Genomic DNA, 18,508 nt, shown 5'->3' on the forward strand with positions numbered 1-18,508 from the left:
GCTAATGTGTTGAATTTTAATGTTGAGAGTAATGTCTGTTTTTTTTTGAGAACGCGATTTTCTCAACAATTTCGGCCTTTTTATAAGAAACGAAACCCCTATAACTTTTATGATTCAAATATATTGGAAAATGTGTTGAAATCAAGCCCTTTGCAAGGCCAATTAAATTTATGTGGGAATAAGTGTTTGTTGGGTTATCATATGAGTTTATGTGAATGAGTCAGCTGTTGACATACTGCCAGATCCATTGTGAATGAACATTTATTGTCACAGTAGGACATTTTAACAATTGCCGAAAATACGTGAGGAACAATCTGAAAAGTTAGTACATTCTGCGAAGACGTGTGAAGTTAAAATTGTATAAATAAGTTGTATGACGTATGAGAGTACAATTCTAATTCATTTGTCTACAGTCATACAGTAAAAGTCAAGTGAATCAACATGAGCGATACATCTGACGAAGATTGGGGCGAGTCATGGATACCATATAGTCAACGAAATGACTGGAAGGATGTAGTACCCTTGGCACAGGATGATGGAGAGAATCCCGTGGTTGAAATCGCTTATAGTGCGAAATGTAAGTAATGATGAAATGAATGTTTATACCACCAAGAAAATGATTTTGGTATACTTTACCCACTTCCCATTTTTAGTTAGGGAAATATTCGATTATTTCCGGGCAATATTAGCCAATAAGGAGAAGTCTGCCCGAGCTTTGGAGCTTACTACAAACGCTTTAAACCTTAATCCTGCTAACTACACTGTGTGGCAGTATCGAAGAGATATTCTACGTGAATTGGGAAGCGATTTAAATGAGGAGCTGAAATACATTGAAGAAGTTATTACGGAAAATGCAAAGAATTATCAAGTTTGGCACCATCGCCGTGTTATTGTTGAAATGCTGAATGATCCCTCAAAGGAACTGGAATTGACTGAGATGGCTTTGTGTACTGATGCCAAAAATTATCATGCCTGGCAGCACAGGCAATGGGCCATAAGCACCTATAAGTAAGTAGTATTTCAATGTATTCTACAATAATTTTGCAAAGTCATCTCAAACGAATGGAAGGACATTTCCAAATACAGAATATAGTTGAAACCGGAGTAGGACCAAACATAATTCCGTACCACTTTGGCAAATATGATTAGGACCCCTCTATCCCAGTTTGATAGAAGGATGTTTTAACAATACAGAAAAACTCATTTGTACACTCGCAATATGAAACTCTATTTATTTATTTTTATTTTTTAAATATCCATTACTTTGTGGAAAGCCCCTGAGTATGCTGTAAAAAACAATATTTTCTTAAATAATAACGTATATGTAGAAAACATTGATTTTATTTCATACACAGTGAATATAAAATAAGCCAGATAGACCAATACATAGGTTAGGTGGCAACCCGATGTATCAGGTTCACTTAGACTATTCAGTCCATTGTGATACCACAGTGGTGAACTTCTCTCTTATCACTGAGTGCTGCCCGATTCCATATTAAGCTCAATAACAAGGGACCTCCTTTTATAGCCGCGTCCGAACGGTGTTCCACATTGCAGTGAAACCACTTAGAGAAGCTTTGAAACACTCAGAAATATCACCGGCATTTCTGAGGTGGGATAATCCACCGTTGAAATAGTTTTTGGTGTTCGGTCGAAGCAGGAATCGAACCCACGACCTTGTGTATGCAAGGCGGGCATGCTAACTATTGCACTACGGTGGCTCCCAATACATAGATAGGGTGGAAACGGTTTACAGCTGTTCAGTGTTTGATATTTCGAAAATTCATTTAGACAAATTTGAAATATAGACAAAACTGTGGGATTTTATTTATTGCTCATATTTTAGACCCATTGTTATATTAAATTTAGCCGCCAATTATTTATTTATTTATTTTCTTGACCAAGCCGCAAGGCCATATACCGTAAATTCGTATAGTTTTTATTCATATCTCTTTTCAAATTATTTCTCTTTCAGTCTCTATGACGATGAACTGGCATTTGTTGACCGTCTTATATCTGAAGATATACGAAATAATTCCGCATGGAACCAACGATTTTTTGTTGTCAAACACTTTGGTTTCATGCCAGAAGTCATTCAACGCGAACTTCAATATGCAATGAATCGTATACGCATTGTTAAGAATAATGAAAGCTCCTGGAATTACCTTAAAGGTATATTACGACGTAGTGATAACGGTTCACTATCGCAATTCCCTGAAGTCATAGCATTTTGCGAAGAGCTCTACACAAATAATTCAAGATCACCGTACCTTATAGCATTTTTAATCGATGTCTACAATGAGAGATGCCTACAAACTACAGATATGAGTGAAAGAGAAACCTTATCACGAAAAGTATATTCCCTGTGTGATGACATGTCAAAGAAACACGATGTAATTCGTCGCAAATATTGGCAATATGTAGCTGATCAATTAAAAATGAAATTGGACTCAAAAAAATTGTAATAATCATGAACATCGAAGTCGTAGAATGAAGTTCTGCAACAAATGGTCTACTGAAAAAGTGTACTCTAGTTTAGACTCTGTATTTGGAATCAGTCGATTTTTTTTAAAGTTTTTAATGTATGTCATTGTCTATTTTGTATGAAATAAACTTCAACTAAATACGAGATTGTATATATTTTTCTCATTTGAATTTATGTCGCCATAAATATCGCTAATGTTGTTTAGTCAGGTATTTATTTTGCTGTATATGTACAAGATAGCTATCCATGTTGTTTGTCAACAAAATAACAGCGTTATCTGAAACATCCGTCACTTTGTTGAGATATTTCGAAATCAAAATTTGAGATTATATATGTTGGTGCTGTTGATGTATTTCGGCATACTGGTTTGACTTACAAAGTTATTTCGTATTGCATGACCTCTCCTCAAAAGCATTCTAAGACTCTAGAATTACAAATATTCTACTTCGAAATTGAATTTATATTTATCCAGCCGGTTTCCTGTCGTTTCGAAGGAAATTGTTTCATTTTTTCACAAAATCTAAAAATTGATTATTGGTAGATAGCATAGTACTTCTTGTTAATGTTGGAATTAGGTATACGATATGTATCAACAGTAGCACGATAAGAGTTATGAAAAGATTATACATCATTAGATAACATCTTGGGAAATACAATGCGACAAAACGTGAGTCGCAAAAATGGTTTGACTAAAAACAATTTGAACATTTCTTTCTGTTCATCGTGCACATTTGATTTTAATGCTATTCTTCATAGAGATAAGTTCATACAATCGTTCTCACACATTTAGCTTTTTTTAAGGATCCACGCAGTAATTCGTTAGATGTAATAAAAGAAAACACGGCTAACATAAGCCGAATCTGCTGCTGTTGTCCATAAAAAACTGATGACCTCTTCGCATATCTTTCATATTTCAAACGAAAGAAATTTGTTTTTGTGTACTATGATGGTGAAAACTATGTTCGGTTTTCGAGCCGAAAACAAGCTTATTTACGCGGTTATTTTTTTCAATCGAATAATTTCAAGATATGAAATGTCACAAAATCATTGCCCTATATAAACTGGGGATCAAACTGAATATAAACTGAATTGGTTTTCTTCTAAATTAATAATTTTTTCAATGGAAAACTGAAAAAAGCTTGTCCGATTCCAAAGATTTTATCTTTACTGTAATGGTTTGTGCAATGATGTCAAGCCAAAGAAGCCACGACTAATTAAGGATGTATATAAGACGCAATACAAATTCAAAAATTTGGTCTTCAGTTCAGTTTTACGTAAAGATACACATTTTTAAGTTAAATTTCCTAACTGTAAGAACAAAACGGCTTCAGTGGAAAGTTTATCGGCCCTTGGTTAAGTAAAAATATTTTGTATCAGAGAAATGCGTTCTCTGTTCTAAGTAAAACTCGTATACGTATTTTAAGGGAGAGAGATCTTTGAGCTCACTGAGCTCCATTTACGGCACAAGTCTATTTTTCCATAAATTCGTGTAAATGTGAAGAACACAGAATATGTAGTGATAGTTTTAAGGAATAATCTGCACGGTGTTCAGCAAGGCAAAACTAATTCATTCCTCCCGAACGAAACATTGAACACAGGAAGTTCTTTTATAGGTAATGTTGTCTATGTAAGGACAAATTAATCTGTGTTTTTTGTACACTACAAAAGCTTACCCTGTTCCAAAGATTTTGTTTTTGCTTATATTATTTTGATATTGATTGCGTACTTGCTAAGACACACGTCTTTATTTTTTTTTTAGATTTTCTGTTATTTGAATGCTTTTTAGTTTTGTAGTCAAGATACAAAAAGACGAGGAATATAAAGACAATTTCATTAATTTTGAAGAATTTTTTAAAGCCAAGTTTACTTTAGTCCAAGAGAATTTTCTTTCATGGAATGATGCCGATTTTAAAGCCGAATCACCTAACGCCTTCAAAAGCTTATCAACTTTTTGTCAAGTAAAAATTTCTAACCAGCTTATTTCTTTTAGTTCTGTCAGTTCCATTTGTAGACCAAATGGTTGGGCACACACAAGCCGATGTAAAGAATCTTTAATTGCGTAAAACAAAACACCTTAAATCCTGTTTCCGATTGTTGAACGAGCTCTATTGATCGACCGAAATACATAGAAATAGTTGCACCGAAAAAAGTAAACTGTTTTATAGGAAGAATAAACTAACTAAATTTTGCTACACATTTTGAGATTTCCTCAAAGTGTTGTTAAAACCAGGAAAATTTAATGTCCTGTTGTACTTTTTAACTAAAGGGTGATACGGTCAAAATTTGGTCAATATAAACTTGACGTATTTCTTTCAATTTTGCATTTAAAAAACCTGAACACCCCTCATTTTGAAGGTGTGTGTGTGTAGAATGTTGCCCCTATTTTGATTTTGGAATTCACTCTTCAGTTGTCAAAATGCCGTCCAAGCAAGAAGAGCAGCGTATCAAAATTTTGCTCGCGCATCGCGAAAATCCGAGCTACTCACACGCAAAGCTGGCAAAACCGCTAAAAGTTGCCAAATCAACCGTTACAAATATAATTAAAGTGTTTGAGGAACGTTTGTCGACAGCCAGGACTTACAAGAAGGTAGTGACTCCAAATCGCGATGATAAACAAAATACGACGGCCAAAGCGCGATCCCGGAGGCTGTATACGACGATGCTGACGAAGTTTGACTGCGTGGTAATGGACGACGAAACCTACGTCAAAGCCGACTACAAGCAGCTTCCGGGACAGGAGTTTTAGACGGCAAAAGGAAGGGGAAAGGTAGCAGATATTTTCAAGCACATACAACTGTCAAAGTTCGCAAAGAAATATCTGGTTTGGCAAGCCATCTGTACCTGTGGGTTGAAAAGCAGCATTTTCATAGCTTCCGGGACTGTCAACCAAGAAATTTACGTGAAAGAGTGTTTGAATAAACGTCTGCTGCCTTTCCTGAAGAAACACGGTTATTCCGTACTGTTTTGGCCGGATTTGGCATCTTGCCATTACGGTAAAAATGCCATGGAGTGGTACGCCGCCAACAACGTGCAGGTGGTTCCCAAGGACAAGAACCCTCCCAACACGCCAGAGCTCCGCCCAATTGAGACATACTGGGCTATTGTCAAGCGACGCCTAAAGAAGACCAAAAAAACTGCTAAGGACAGCAGCAGTTCAAGGCAATCTGGCTTTCTGCGGCGAAGAAGGTGGCTGTACAAAATCTGATGGCAGATGTCAAGCGTGAGGCCCGGCAATTCGGATTTGGAAAAGCGAAAGCCTAACTGAATATTTTTCCTGAATTTTATACTAATTGAACTTGAAAAAGAAATTTAATTTGATTTTTTAAATAAACGATTTCACCGATTTACACGCGTTTTCCCTTGACCAAATTTTGACCGTATCACCCTTTACAGTTCACGAAATTACACTCTCTTATAAAGGGTGATTCTTTTGAGGTTAGGATTTTCATGCATTAGTATTTGACAGATCACGTGGGATTTCAGACATGGTGTCAAAGAGAAAGATGCTCAGTATGCTTTGACATTTCATCATGAATAGACTTACTAACGAGCAACGCTTGCAAATCATTGAATTTTATTACCAAAATCAGTGGCAGAAAATCCGCTTTTTTATCGACAAATTTTGTTCAGCGATGAGGCTCATTTCTGGTTGAATGGCTACGTAAATAAGCAAAATTGCCGCATTTGGAGTGAAGAGCAACCAGAAGCCGTTCAAGAACTGCCCATGCATCCCGAAAAATGCACTGTTTGGTGTGGTTTGTACGCTGGTGGAATCATTGGACCGTATTTTTTCAAAGATGCTGTTGGACGCAACGTTACGGTGAATGGCGATCGCTATCGTTCGATGCTAACAAACTTTTTGTTGCCAAAAATGGAAGAACTGAACTTGGTTGACATGTGGTTTCAACAAGATGGCGCTACATGCCACACAGCTCGCGATTCTATGGCCATTTTGAGGGAAAACTTCGGAGAACAATTCATCTCAAGAAATGGACCGGTAAGTTGGCCACCAAGATCATGCGATTTGACGCCTTTAGACTATTTTTTTTGGGGCTACGTCAAGTCTAAAGTCTACAGAAATAAGCCAGCAACTATTCCAGCTTTGGAAGACAACATTTCCGAAGAAATTCGGGCTATTCCGGCCGAAATGCTCGAAAAAGTTGCCCAAAATTGGACTTTCCGAATGGACCACCTAAGACGCAGCCGCGGTCAACATTTAAATGAAATTATCTTCAAAAAGTAAATGTCATGGACCAATCTAACGTTTCAAATAAAGAACCGATGAGATTTTGCAAATTTTATGCGTTTTTTTTTAAAAAAAAGTTATCAAGCTCTTAACAAATCACCCTTTAGAAGAAAATATTAACTAAAAGTTAAGAAGAAAATCATTGGCGCCAGAACAAAATATTAACTAAAAGTTAAGAAGAAAATCATTGGCGCCAAATCATGGCCATTTTAACCATACAGTAGTTCATTCTTACTAATTTTTTGGGAATCGTACGAAAAGTTTAATTTGCTTTAGTTCGTATTGAACTTATGTGTACGGTCATCGAACTTTATACTCACGTTTAGTTCATAAAATATTTGAGACATACTTAAAAAAACGAAAATTGCATTGGGCTGTGGAAAATTTCGCAAAAAGTAATAAAATTTAACTACTAACAAATATTTTTTTACAATAAAAATACGTTACATTTAGCGTTAGTTTAACTACGGAAATTTTTTCAGTGTATGTGAACCATTGCACCACGGCATTATAAATTTTTTTTTTTTATGTTATTTTCACATGTCAATGATTGTTTATTCTTTTTTTCTATGAAACTTATTTCAATATTTTGACATATTTTTTGAATAGGGTATGTTATTCGGGTTATATTCCAAATTTGGTGGGTTCACATTCTAAAATAGACGTGTTTTGGAGGAAAACTTGTGTTTTAAACTTGTTTTTAGTATGGCGAAAACGACTCGTTTTGAAGTGCTTATAAAGGGAAAACATTTCAAACCCCAAAACACCGTGTTACTCATAATAGCAAAAATGTTTGCTAAAACAGCAGATTTTGGTTGCTGAAAAAGGGACAACAGTAGCATGTAGTTGTTTCAGCAAACATTCGTTAGTTGAAACAGCAAACATTTTTATACCCTCCACCATAGGATGGGGGGTATATTAACTTTGTCATTCCGTTTGTAACACATCGAAATATTGCTCTAAGACCCCATAAAGTATATATATTTTGGGTCGTGGTGAAATTCTGAGTCGATCTGAGCATGTCCGTCCGTCCGTCTGTTGAAATCACACTAACTTCCGAACGAAACAAGCTATCGACTTGAAACTTGGCACAAGTAGTTGTTATTGATGTAGGTCGGATGGTATTGCAAATGGGCCATATCGGTCCACTTTTACGTATAGCCCCCATATAAACGGACCCCCAAATTTGGCTTGCGAGGCCTCTAAGAGAAGCAAATTTCATCCGATCCGGCTGAAATTTGGTACAGGGTGTTAGTATATGGTCTCTAACAACCATGCAAAAATTGGTCCACATCGGTCCATAATTATATATAGCCCCCATATAAACCGATCCCCCGATTTGGCTTGGGAGGCCTCTAAGAGAAGCAAATTTCATACGATCCGGCTGAAATTTGGTACATGGTGTTAGTATATGGTCTCTAACAACCATGCATAAATTGGTCCATATCGGTCCATAATTATATATAGCCCCCATATAAACCGATCCCCCGATTTGGCTTGCGAGGCCTCTAAGAGAAGCAAATTTCATCCGATCCGGCTGAAATTTGGTACATGGTGTTAGTATATGGTCTCTAACAACCATGCATAAATTGGTCCATATCGGTCCATAATTATATATAGCCCCCATATAAACCGATCCCCAGATTTGGCTTGCGAAGCCTCTAAGAGAAGAAAATTTCACATGATCCGGCTGAAATTTGGTACATGGTGTTAGTATATGGTATCTAACCACTATGCAAAAATTGGTCGAAATCGGTCCATAATTATATATAGCCCCCATATAAAATGATCCCCAGATTTGACCTCCGGTGCCCCTTGGAAGAGCAAAATTCATCGGATTCGGTTGAAATTTGGTACGTGATGTTAGTATATGGTATCCAACAACCATGCATGAATTGGTTCATATCAGTCCATAATTATATATAGCCCCCATATAAACCGATCCCCAGATTTGACCTCCGGAGCCCCTTGGAAGAGCAAAATTCACCCAATCCGGTTGAAATTTGGTACGTTTAAACCAATCCCCAGATTTGACCTCCGGAGCTCTTAGAGGACCAAAATTCATCGGATCCGGTTAAGATTTGGTACGTGGTGAAATTTTGTACATTGTGCAGTATATGGCCGCTAACAACCATGCCAAAATTGGTCCATATCCGTCTATAGTTATATAAGCCGATCCCCAAAAGTAATCTAGCAAAATTTTATTTCTATAGAAAATTTTGTCAAAATTTTATTACTATCGAAAATTTTGTCAACATTTTATTTCGATAGAAAATTTTGTTAAAATTTTATTTCTATAGAAAATTTTGTCAAAATTTTATTACTATAGAAATTTTTGTCAAAATTTTATTTCTATACAAATTATGTAAAAATTTTATTTCTATAGAAAATTTTGTCAAAATTTTATTTCTATAGAAAAATTTTGTCAACATTTTATTTCTATAGAAAATTTTGTCAAACTGAATTATATAGTATTTAATCGACCTTTTTTGTTTAATATATACTCCGTATGGACTAACTTACAATTGAGTAGACGGTGTTAAGAAGTTTTAAGAAACCTTGCCATCGCAAGTGTTACCGCAACCCAAGTAATTCGATTGTGGATGGCAGTCTTTAGTACAAGTTTCAATGTAATCCATGGTGGAGGGTACATAAGATTCGGCCTGGCCGAACTTACTGCCGTTTATACTTGTTTACAGCTAAAATAGCAAACAACTGCTGTTGAATTAGCAAACGTGTTTGCTTAAATTTTTTTGACAAACATCGCTGCTGAAATTGATTGTAGTCCTATTTTTTTTAATTTTTTTAGGTAAATTTAGTGTAATTCTTTATTTTGAGTATCCCTGTAACCGTATATGGCCATTTCGGTTTGGTTGTAAAATGAGTTAAATAAATAAAAATAAAAAATGTATAGAAAACTGCGTTAGTTGAAATAGCTAACATTTTTACTGCTATAACAACTACAAATGTTTGTTTTCCCAGCAACCTAATTTGTCGTTTTTAAGGATAAGTTGAAATGAAACCCGTAAATCATTTAATACAATATCTTCTACATTTATTAAATGTGTGAAATAAATTGAATTCCATCAAAGTATTGGAAGTTGAGTTAAAGTGCTGTACAGGATTTATATTCGTTTATTTTTCTTCTTTGGCCTTATACATACAAAAAATTATCACCAACATTTTTTCAATTAAACACTTAATTGAATTTGGAAACGGATTCAATTAATATGTTAATTGATTCAATTAATTATTTAATCAAATCCGAATAAAATCCAATTAAAAAAATGATTGATATTTGTTACGTTTCCAAATAAAATCTTAATTGATTCAATCAATTTGTTAATCAATTCGGAAATAATTTTCAATTACAAACGTGATTGAAATTTTTTCCGTTTCCAATTACACATGTGATTGATCCAATCACCTTTGTGATTGAAATTGAATAATTTTGAGCAATGGAAAGAGCGAAAAGAGAACAAGAGAATGGGTATTTATTCAACATTGTATGATGGAGAGATCAGTCTGTAGAAGTAACTTGTAACGAACGGTTGGGTTTTTGTTTTTCGCGTAAATTGAAAAACATGATTGGCGACATTCTGTCTGCTGCATTGAAAATGTGTACATAAATATTTTGAACGCAACAACAAATCATAGCAAAGGGTTGAAATAAATAAAGTGTGCAACAACAAATGGCCACGTGGTAGAGGTTTGAAAAAATATATGAGAGAGCGCATTTGAAATTACCTGTGTTTGTGTTTTGTGGTATTGTAAAAATGGAAAACAATCTACGTTTATTGAAGGTAAGAAATTGTGAAATGTGAATACCGTTTTCCATTGAAGCCTGTTTACATTAAACGGACTAAAATAATATATTTTTTATTCATTTCTTTTAGTACCCAATTTTATTTCGTGAAATTGACCAATCAATCCCATCAACTCCATCATTTTATCAAATATGTAAGAAAATGTTTGCAACAAAAAAGTGGGTACCGTATTGATCTTTTAAAATTATAATTTTTTTTCACTCCTAGTTTTCTTAAAACCAAGAACGGTATGGGTTTGTTGGAAGATTCACCTTGAAGTTGCGAAGTGGCGTTGGCATTAAATTGTATTTTTGTTTTACCTGCCTTTTTCAGTTTGAACCCAAGTAGAGAGCAGTATATCTGATATATAAACTAATGAGCTGAATTATGTAATGGTAAAAAAGTTCTTTCTTTTGGATTTACAAATATGAAAAATATTCGAAAATAATAAAAATATGTATTTCCCATTTATATATTTTTTCTATTTTAAGAATTTGCAAAGTATCATCAATATAATACCAAATACTACATTGCTTTCCCATTATTTTTGTCTATGATTGGTTCAAATTTTAATAGACGATTTCAATGTGCGGAAATTTTGGAAAGGAATTGTTACTAAAATTAAATTACCGAGCTCCTTAATACACCTTTTTATGCTAAAAGACTACAACTGCAAAAGAAGATTATAAATCTGCAACCTGGAACTAAGAATTGAACTTGATATTCTATGCAGGTAATGTTTAACAAAATTAACTTTTAATTTAACAAAATTTAATTCGAATTATTCTGTTTACTTTCAGAAAAACTAATTCAGCTTACAGGCTGCAGATTTATTGGAAATCTAGGCGCATCTACATATTAGAAGGACCATGCTAACATGGTTATTATTATAAGGAAGATAATGATTTATATAATTTATGTAATTGTATTTGTAAGTTATGTTAGAACAAACCACAAATGACAAGAACCAAATTTATTTGTCTATTGCATAATTCAAAAAATAATAAAATATTAAATATGTTTTATAAGAAACACATATTTTCTTTTATTTCAAATAAAATTAAATACGATTTTGGGGTCGCAATATATAAATTTTTTGATTGAATTGTATAGCCAATTTCAATTAATTATTTAATTGAATGAATCAAATAGTTGATTGATTTTTGTCGCGAAATTAATTAAAATTTTAATTGATTCAATTAGAACTGTGATTGAATTTTATGTTAAAAATCAATCACGTTTTTAATTGATTCAATCACACAATTAATTGATTCCGTGACAAAAGTCAATTAAATTTTTAATTGAAAATCGTGATGGTTTTCAATCAAAATGGGTGATTGATACTATCATTTTCGTGATTGAAGACATTTCAATTAAAAAAATGATTGAATCCGCGATTTTCGTGATTGAAATCAAAAAAAAATTTTTTGTGTGTACACGAGGATAAAACATAACAATCTGTAATAAAAAGAAGTAAAAAAAGCAATTAGAAATTACACAAGTTTACACTAAAATTTACGTTTGATTAGTGGTTGCTTTTTATGTATTTTCATCTACTGAATTCGAAAATAGAGTTTAACAATTTTTTAATTTAACAGTTTTTGAGATATTTTTATATTTTTAGTTATTCGTCCATTTTTCATTGAAAAAATCATTTCTCGAGCTAAAAATGTACGATTATATCATTAATGGTACTTAAATGCAAGGTATTGAGATGACGAACAAATGTGGATATGTGATAAGTTAAGTGGTTCAAAATATTTTTGATTTCAGCTTAAAACCATGCATGTCTCTGTAGCTTAACCAACAGAGGAAAATAATGTTTGTCAAATTTATTTGGGCAAAGCCCCATACACTGCAAGAAACCAACAATAACAAAACAAAACTAATGAATCTGCGTTAGCCCACTTTGGACTCTGTCCATAGGAGAAAGTCTTAAACTCCGGCTGAAGGCCGGCTACTCTCCCCCCTTGGGTCCACGTTAGCCCACTTTGGACTCTGTCCGGTCGGCCACTTTTCCCCCTTGGGTTAATACTTACAACATACAAAAATTATTTCAGTAATAAAACAATTTTTTTGCTACTCAGAATAAAAGCTCAATAACTAAAAATGGACCTATAAACCATGTTGTACATCAATCGAAAGGCCAGAATATAGGCTTTCAAGCTTTGTATAAAAAATAATAGGGTATAATATTAATATTATGTTGTTAATAGCAAACGCTGTCTGCTGTTTTTCAGCAAACAAAATGCTGCTGTTTTAGCAGTTGTTTTGCTAAAACAGCAAACAATCTGTTATTTTGGAACAGCAGGCAAACTGCAGAAAAGTCAGTAGTTTGCTGAAAATTTCTGCTGGTCCGAATAAAATTATAAATTCACTTCAGTCTATTTGAAAGTAGAATTACTGTTGCAGTAAGCCAAAAATAGTCAAATTGTACACATTAAAAAACTTTAACCCGTATTCACCCGAGTTATAAAATAATCATCCGATTATAATAATGTTTGATTCATATCATGTATAGGCTACCTTTAGTATATATATGAAAAAAAAATTGTCATATCGGGTTTAGGTTTCCGGAAAATGGGTGTCGCAATTAACAAAGAATACCCTTGTTGTTTTTTTTATTTTTTTCTGTGCAGCGATAATGGTACACTGGTGCATTGAATATGCCAATGTTTCTGTCGTCATATGACGACGCTATCAGAATATGGGTTAAACATTAAAAACACTTGGGAACAAGTCGCCGGGGTTTTTACAGAGAGATTTTTATATAACAAACCTCTATGAAAATGTGGTTGGCATAAATATATATTGCCGTTCTATAAAGACCCTTTTTCATTTCACGTGCAAAACCAAACTCGATGAAGATATTCTAGAAGGACTATATTTTTGAAACGGATTTTCTAATACGAGCAGAATAATATAATTTTTTGAGATAGATATTCATGTAATTCATGAGATATATATTCATGTAAATTTGCATAACCAAATCGGAAAGTGGGTAGCCCTTTTGTCCTCGATAGTCTTACGAATTCTAACATATCGTTGAGGTGTTTATTGGATGCTGGGTTGATGACGTTCTTTCACAGGGTCCGACAGGAAGAAGGAAAATCACAAGTATTTGGTGGCTAATTTGCAAGAAAACGTCTCCCGGCCCGGAAACGTTTCCTGCAAAAGAACAACGGTTTGGTTGCTTGTGTGGCACATAATTATTAAATATAAACGCTGTCCAGATCAACACCAACCAGCTGCAACCATGAAACCTAACTGGTGATACAATTTGCGAGAAAAAAAGAAGAAACTCCGCAAGATCACTAAACAAACTAAACAGTCGTACGTTGAGAATGGAGAACCATGAGATAAAATAATTTTGCATTTTGACGTAGACGCCGAGTGGGAAATGAGCCTCATTTGTCAATATGATTTTCCGATGAAAATCCGGATTCTGTGACAAAAAATTATTTTTACCTCCTCTTTCATATGATAGCATGCTTATTTAGTGTTAGGTCTGTTCGCGTATTTTTATAGTAAAAATTATCAGTAAAACCTAGCAAGAGAGAAATTTACTCTCTTTGCTTAAAATTGCAAAAAACTACGCAAATGGCATCCAGTAACTATTTGCGCATTCAAATTTCAGCTTCTAAAACATTAAAGTGAGAGAGACTGCGTTTGACAGTTATCAGATTGAGAAATTGTAAATTTTTGCTAGAGTGTTTGATAAAAAAAAAAAAACACCAGTGAAATGTATATATTCCGCAATTATACTGGAAGCTAAAAAAAATGGATACGTTAAATGTTTTTTATGTTTTAGAAGCTGAAATTTGGAATATACAAATAGTTACTGGATTGCGTTCGCATACTTTTCAGCAATTTTAAGCAAAGATAGCAAAATACACTCTTACTCTCTTGCTAGTTTTTACTGTATATTTTTTGCTGGAAAAGTACACGAACAGACCTATTATGTCAAATGTCAACGCGGCGAAAGCATCACATTTAAAAGACTTTAACACGAGGCAAGCCGGGAAATTAAAAAAAAAATCATATTATTATTTTGTGTTATTTTGGAATATATTTTCCAAAATTTTATTGTGGAGATCATATTTGGTAAGTATTGTGTTTGTCATTTAGGAAATTTCATACTCTTTTAGGAAATGCACATATTGTTTTAACCCTGGAAAGTCATCCTTATTTTTTGTACACTAACGTCATCCTTCGTCATTTTGACTACGGCTTATTTCAAGACGCTATAATTTACATCGTAAGCAAAAATGAGAACCAAAATTGACTTTATTTTCTTATTCTATTTGTGTTTAATTAGTATAAAATAAAAATTCCCAAAATAGTTCAATTAGTATAACTAAAATTTATGATTTCCCAATCGACTAAAATGCATTTTAAATCGAAAATGAAATTACGCGTCGTCATTTTGACGAACGATGACTGTCCAGGGTTAATAATTTTTTAGATTGGAAAATTACTATTATACTCGGATGTATGGGAGCAACCGTCGTACAATCCTTATCATGCTCGCCTTGTTTCGACAAAACACCATAAAATTTTGCAACGGTGGATTACTCCCTGTGAATTGCTGTTGAAATTTCTGAATGTTTTAAAGCTTCTCTAAAATTTTTAACGCAATGGAAATAATGTTCAGACTCGGCTATAAAAAGGAGATTCATTGTCTTTGATCTAAACATGGAATTGGGCAGCAATCAATGATAAGATAGAAGTTCGCCACTTGCGGTATCACAATTGGCAAAGTTCACCTTAAATGTGAGTACTAAACCATTACAACCTTGCTATTTTAGCGAAATAATGCCAACTAAATGTGGCCTAAGTGAATAATATATATAATATATAGGTACTTTTTTTAGCAAAAAATCAAAGCAATTCATACTAAACGAATTGCTTTGATTTTTTGCTAAAAAAAGTACCTATTTTATTGGCCACCTTTGATGGCATCGTTCTTTTCATTACAGGTTGTCTTAACATTGTTATGTTTTATCTGCGTGTATAAGGCCAAAGAAGAAAAGCAAACAAAAATAAATCATGGACAACACTCCAACTCAACTTCCAATAGCTCTTTAATTGACTTCGATGGAATTCAATTTAATTCACACTTTTACATAAATGTAGAAGTTATAGTATTAAATGATTTACGCGTTTTATTTTAAAATATCGTTAAAAAAAGTCAAATTTTGTTGCTGGCACAACAAACATTTGTTGTTGTTATAGCAATAAAAATGTTAGCTATTACATCTAACGCAGTTTGCTATTTCAGCAGCGATGTTTGTCAAAAACGTTCCAGAAGCGTTTGTTTGCTATTTTAGCTGTAAACAATGTTTGCTTTTTCAACTAACGAACGTTTTCTGAAACAGCTACACCCTACTGCTGTCCCTTTTTCAGTAAACCAAAACAAACATTTTTGCTGTTATGAATAACAAACTTTTTTGGGTGTATGATAACAACAATTGTTATCATATACCCGTTGTATTTCTTTGCCTGTAGTAGGTAACATTTTCTGTTATTTTTCTATATTGACAAATATATCCTTTACGTACTACTAATTACTACTTTTACTAGTTTTTACTAGAAACCGTTCCTCAACTCCAAAAAATAGTAAAAGTAGTAAACAATTTTAAGGGAACAATGTCAAAATGCATGCCTCTTTTAAATTTTTTTACTACAAGTTACTCGACAAATTCTTTCGAATAAAAGTAGTAGATATGTCATGACAAAAATAATTATTTCTTTTTAAATTTTGCAAACCAAAGTAGTTCCAAATCGCTTTTTTTTAATATAATACTGTAACTTTTGAATGAATTAAAATATCAACAAAATTTTTTCTTTGTGTCAAAGCCATAAGCGTAGTAAGGCCTCTGGTGGGAGGGCTTAGCCCCCTCCAGAAAAAAATTAGCCCCCCTAGAATGTGAAAACCTATATATGATTTTCCATTATATATTGTTACTGTAGTATAGATAGGGAGGTTAAAAATGTCTAGATACGGCAATGGTCAAAGCTGAGATGTTTTTCTCTATGTTTACAGGTTTGTAGGTCCCTAGTGGGTTCACGGGCTGGCCTATAGACGTTGGAAGTTGGACACCTTGGGTGTATGAAATTTTGTTTTACTTTGCAAACGCGCAATTATGAACCGATTTTTTAGTTTTATGATTAGTTTTATGATCGATTATTGTTATATTTTCTTAACTATGTTCCTTATAAAATTCTACGTTTTTTAGAGGAAAATTATGTGTACCTTTGTGCTTTAGACTCAACGTGTAGACTCCACATTTTGGAATTTCAAAACAATACCGAACAAATACCACTTGTTGCGAAAAAAGTACCAAAACATTGACCGACTCACACCAAATTCGGCAACCTATTAATGGACCAAAAGTACCTCTACGTTTTGAATTTCATTCAAATCGGATAAAAGTTTTTATGTCTATCTGCTGAAGACCCCAACTGGGGGGGTCGGTTTATATGGGGGCAAAATCGATACTTAGGCCGATGTAGCCCATCTTCGAACTGGACCTGGTTGTAGACAAAATACGTGTCCGCGCAAAATTTCAGCACTATAGGTTCAATATTGAAGACTGTAGCGTGATTACAACAGACAGGCAGACGGACAACGTTATATCGTCTTATACACGCAGAGAAGAAACGTGATTGTCACAATCATATTCGAAGAGCAAAATAATATGATAGGAGCTATTTTTGTCCTCATCTAAAATATTTTTATATTGATAAAAAAATTTTGTTTCCATTAAAAGACAATGGTCAGGATCTAAAATGTTATGGTATTCGTCAAAAAAAAGTTTTCCTTCCAGAACATGGTCACAAGGTAAAATGTTTTGATCTTTATGAAAAAAACTTTTTTCGTCGTCGAGAAAAGGACGAGAAAAGAAAACATAAAATTAACTTTATTTATTTATAAACTAATTCATTGTTTATTTGTATTTATAATGTCGTGCAAGCAAACATCACATATTTTTAAACACTCTATTTTGGTTCAATTTCAACAATAAGTAATCATTCCATATTTACTTCGGGCCCATCAAATTACCATCAGACATCATGTAACTGCAAATAAAAATAAATTATACCATAAATTAAAAAAAAAAAAAACAGAACAAAAAACAGGTACATTTTTTTTCAATTACACTTCCATTTTTTTGTGTTCATATAAAACCACGTGCCACTTCTGAATAAATAAATTAACACAAAACACAGTAATTCCGTATTCTCCATCCATTCCAAGAAACAATCAACACACGACTGACGCGCAAAATGAAAATCGTGTGTACCTGCTCAATGCTTTTATAAAATTCTTTTCGCTGCAAAAAACTTAAAAAATTAAATGGTCACGAAAAATGTACATGGTCTTTATGGCCATCCCAGCAAAAAAAGCGTCGCCAAAAAAGTAATGAAAATATTCTTTTTGGATCCGGAAGTGATGCAAAATTGACGCAGAAGCGATGAATTTAACATGGGCTTGTCATAGGACGGAAGTCCTCCATTTCAACAGCCGTAGCACTGAATTTGCATCACTTCTTTAGGTGTGAGTCGAGTTCAATGTTTTGGATGTAAATTAAAAAATTTTGTGATATTTTGTCAAATAAGTAATTTTTATAATTTTTAATGGATTCTAACGCTTGTCGGAAACGTTTGACTTCAAATATTTTTAAAAATTCATAATTTTTTCAGATATGATTTAGCATTTTTTCTGACAAAATTTAAATGATTTGTACCATTTTATATATTCTTACTCTGTTTTTAACCTATTTGAAACAAAAAAAGTTAAAATTACCCATTAAAAGTATGAAAACCCCAAGTTATAAAAAATTGAATTAAAAGAACTTCCTAGATAGTTAAAATAAAGAAAATCATTAGGAGAGAATCTTCTGGAAGTGCTTTTAAAGTTGTGCCTTTGGAAGAACTTCCATTTTTTTTGCTGGGATGTAATGGTTC

The 18,508-nt window shown here is 33.4% G+C and overlaps 1 protein-coding gene and 1 long non-coding RNA gene across 3 annotated transcripts; both read left to right on the forward strand.

Moving 5' to 3' along the window:
• The first annotated feature begins 231 nt into the window (after positions 1-231).
• Positions 232-2,631, forward strand: Fnta (farnesyl transferase alpha). Of its 2 annotated transcripts, none has more exons than XM_075295967.1 (4): positions 232-321; positions 414-577; positions 654-1,008; positions 1,976-2,631. In XM_075295967.1, the coding sequence occupies exons 2-4, from the start codon at positions 442-444 to the stop codon at positions 2,463-2,465; spliced, it is 981 nt and encodes a 326-aa protein (XP_075152082.1). In that variant the 5' UTR covers positions 232-321; positions 414-441; the 3' UTR covers positions 2,466-2,631. The 2 variants fall into 2 exon arrangements, with proteins under 2 accessions (XP_075152082.1, XP_075152083.1); XM_075295968.1 differs by having other exon boundaries at positions 260-358.
• An 8,411-nt stretch (positions 2,632-11,042) lies between these two features.
• Positions 11,043-11,573, forward strand: LOC142226094 (uncharacterized). The gene is made up of 2 exons (XR_012719603.1): positions 11,043-11,270; positions 11,338-11,573. It is a non-coding gene; the product is annotated as an uncharacterized LOC142226094 (long non-coding RNA).
• Positions 11,574-18,508: the final 6,935 nt, after the last annotated feature.

Source organism: Haematobia irritans, chromosome 2, assembly GCF_050003625.1.
Source record: "Haematobia irritans isolate KBUSLIRL chromosome 2, ASM5000362v1, whole genome shotgun sequence".
Classification (NCBI taxonomy): Eukaryota; Metazoa; Arthropoda; class Insecta; order Diptera; family Muscidae; genus Haematobia; species Haematobia irritans.

Coding starts and splice junctions, on each gene's coding strand:
- Fnta (XM_075295967.1), top strand. CDS start 442: ATGAGCGATACATCTGACGAAGATTGGGGCGAGTCATGGATACCATAT. Junction 578..653: donor AATCGCTTATAGTGCGAAAT/GTAAGTAATGAT, acceptor TCCCATTTTTAG/TTAGGGAAATATTCGATTAT. Junction 1,009..1,975: donor TGGGCCATAAGCACCTATAA/GTAAGTAGTATT, acceptor TTTCTCTTTCAG/TCTCTATGACGATGAACTGG.